Source organism: Lactuca serriola, chromosome 9 (genome assembly GCF_051521515.1).
Source record: "Lactuca serriola cultivar US96UC23 chromosome 9, Lser_US96UC23_V15, whole genome shotgun sequence".
In the NCBI taxonomy this organism is placed as follows: Eukaryota; Viridiplantae; Streptophyta; class Magnoliopsida; order Asterales; family Asteraceae; genus Lactuca; species Lactuca serriola.
Window position 1 is genome coordinate 175,706,788 of NC_136416.1, and position 3,440 is coordinate 175,710,227.

The window sequence follows — 3,440 nt, forward strand, 5'->3', positions numbered from 1 at the left end:
TTACACAATATACAAAAAGAAGTGGCAAAGGAAACTCTGCTTATCCTCCTCCACTTACTTATAACACTTCCCCTCCACCAATCTTTAATTTCCTTCTACATTTACATAATCCATACGTTTTTATATGCAAATTCTATCAACCCAATCGCTATTTTTCAAATGAAGAAAGTTTCAACTACAACTGCATGTTCTTTTGCTTTCTTTTTTTGCTTTTTGTTTTGGAGTGTAACAGGTCGGTTTTTACAATATGATGATGGTGAGCAAGTTTCAGATGGTGTCTACAACCATGGAGATAAACATGAACAATCTTTCTTTCTTCGATTCTTGGGATTTAGTGACTCTGAGGAGTATTGTGAGCAGATGTATGGATTTCTACCATGTTCAAGCAATCTTCCAGGTCATTTGTTTCTTATTGTGGTATACGAGTACCTTTTGTATCATGGCGAATCCTATGCTGGTGGTGATGGAAGGATTTTCGGTGTTCTTGGGAATAACTTCTTTGGTGCAAGTGTTTTCCAGCTTCTTGATTCCCTCCCCGATTCTTTAATCCTTCTTGGTAGATTCCCTTATGTTGTTACTCTCAAATTTAATTGCTAAAAAGTCGAAATCGAAGTAGCTTTGATTGTATCCAAGATTCTATTATTTATGAAATGAATTTTGGGTTGATGGAATTCAAACACCGATGAATTGATATTTTACAGATTTAAACTTTTGATTGTTTGATCGCAGCATCTGGACTCTCGAGTAGTAAAGAAAAAGCTCAAGAATACGTTGTAACGGGTGCTGGATTGTTAGCTGGATCTTCAGTGATGCTTCTCACTCTTCTATGGGGAGTATGCTTCATATGTGGTAGAACAAAATTCTATGTAAAACCCGGTTCTAAAGTGAAAAATAAAGTTATGCAACTATTAACAGGTTTGCATTCATCGTTTCGATTTAAAGTTTTGATCTTTAAAACTCAAAGACTATTTAATTATGATCGTTTGATATGTTTTATAGGTTCGGGTGTTGTTACAGATGCTGAAACGAGTTATCATGCGAAAGTTATGTTTTTTTCATTGATACCATTTGTAGTCATGCTATTACCGAGTGTGTTTGGTTTATCGTATTCTGGTGGAGGATACAGGATTGTTGTTCTTGTGTCACTTTGTGTTGCAGTTATTTGCTTATTCTCATACTTCTTCTATCAGGTATATATATATACATGGATCATATCACGAGATCTCTAAGCTATTCTAGATTCTTGATTCTTGATATTTGTTTTGCAGCTTTTTGATTCTCGAATTCAGACAAGAAGACTCGAGTATGCAGAAGTTGAAAGAAAAGTTGAGTTGCAAGTACCTTTCTATGAAGTACAAGCACTTATGCTCGATAGAGAGAAGCATCTCATGCTTAGGCAAAAGGAAATGGAGAAAATGATGAAATACCCTAATGCGAGTGAGAAAATAACAATGACAAGGGATGATTTCTATAGCACGTTTGAAGATTGGCTTGATGTTACGAGACAATTGATGGATGATCCACATTCGTTAGATAAATCAGGGTCAGAGTACAATCAGGTGAGCATTACATGATAAACAAGTATCCGTTTTCTTGATATATGAGCTTCGATGTAAACTTGAGTAATTGAGCTATACGTAAGTGATCTTTCAGGTTGCGGAATTGTTGCTTGAAGATAAAAACAAATTGATAGAGCTAATATCCATTATGATGGAACGTGCTTCGGGACAAAAGTTACTTAAAGAAGATGGAGGACGAGATGAATCGGCAATAGCTAGGTGAGTATATATGTACGTTAAAGCTATATATTCATATGTAAATCTGACAAGAGTACTATATATGATCCGAAATATAGTCTTATTAACTTTATGTTGAACTTTAATTCAGATTCTATGAACGCATTGATACCAATCACGATGGATTTATCACACGGGATGAACTGAAAAACTTCATTATGGAAATGAACTACGAGGAGATACTGATGGATGACGAGATAGCTGAGATCATAATGAGACATTTGGACATTGATGGAAATGGTAACATCGATAAACAAGAATTCCAATCCGGGGTTACAAAATGGCTCAAGGAGATGGATCATGTAGCTTCACGTAACCAAAAAAAGCAGTCACGTAATAAGAACCTAGTAAGTGTTATTGTAATTATATACTATATCACTTTGTCTATATATATTGGAGAGTTAATATAAGATTATTCATGAAAGCTATTCATTTCGTATTCAAGTGTTAATTAATTATGAACTTGATGTAGGAAAAAGATAGGTATCAACGTGAGGAGGCAAAGGCAAAAGAAAACGAGAAGTTTAAGGCAATAGTACTTCTGATCATTGGAATCTTTATGCTAACAGTTTTGGCTGAGCCTTTGGTAGAAAGTGTTCGAAAATTTTCAGAATCTATAAAGATAGAGGCTTTTTATGTGTCTTTCATCTTAGTACCATTGGCTACAAATGCTAGAACAGCCATTGCAGCGATTAGAGCTGCGAGTCAGAAAAGACATGTAACAACATCTTTAACTTTCTCTGAGGTTAGTGATCTCTCGATCTCGATCCCTTGATTTTGTGTTTCTTTATAGGGTGATCTTAAATGGGTCAATTTAACACCACTTTTTTTTGTAGCATTATATTTATACCTAGCTTATAATTTACATGTTGTGTAAAATACAGATATACCACAAAGTTTTCATGAACAACATCTTTGGGTTTTCTGTTCTTGTCTCGGTTATATACTTTCGGGGTTTGACATGGCATTTCTCAGCTGAGATTCTGGTTGTGATAATCGTGTGTGTCATAATGGGGCTTCTTGCAAGTTTCAGATCCAAGTTTCCTATGTGGACATTGTTCATCGCATTCCCCCTCTATCCACTTTCTTTGGTCGTGGTTTACCTTTTGGACGACACTTTTCGCTTTACTTGAAACGTGAACTAGAATTCGCATAAAACATGGTTGATCCGATGGCTAAGTACTTAAGCATAGGAGGGAGATGATTTTCAACCTTGTTATTTCGAATTACACATTAGGACGCTTTCTATTTTTGCATAATAGGACCACAAAACCTTTGTATTAGTAGGGATGTTTTAAAGTTATTGGTAAAAATGAGGTTATTTTAAAATTGGATCCCACCAACATATATAAAATTTATAAGTTTCAAAACAACCTTTCAACTTTCGTTTTTAAATTTTGATTTGTTTTTTTTCTTTTAAATTTAATTTTACACCTTAGTTATAATAAAATAAAATACCTATATTTTATTTATAAAGTTTATATCCAACTAAAAATAGTATTATAGTAAAAAGTTAAGGGACACAACATCTATATAAAGGGCCAAAATTTTTATTTTAGTTTCCATCCACAAAAGAACATCAAGTAAATATAAGCTTCTTTCTGACCTCATTTATGAATATCCACTCCATAAAAGCAAAAAATA

The 3,440-nt window shown here is 34.0% G+C and overlaps 1 protein-coding gene across 1 annotated transcript; it reads left to right on the forward strand.

Annotated features, from left to right (window-relative positions):
• Positions 1-3,125, forward strand: LOC145072588 (sodium/calcium exchanger NCL2-like). Its single transcript, XM_079019031.1, has 8 exons — positions 1-556; positions 730-915; positions 1,000-1,190; positions 1,269-1,559; positions 1,654-1,778; positions 1,888-2,143; positions 2,269-2,541; positions 2,681-3,125. Exons 1-8 carry the CDS (start codon positions 160-162, stop codon positions 2,927-2,929), a joined length of 1,968 nt encoding a protein of 655 aa, XP_078875157.1. The 5' UTR covers positions 1-159; the 3' UTR covers positions 2,930-3,125.
• Positions 3,126-3,440: the final 315 nt, after the last annotated feature.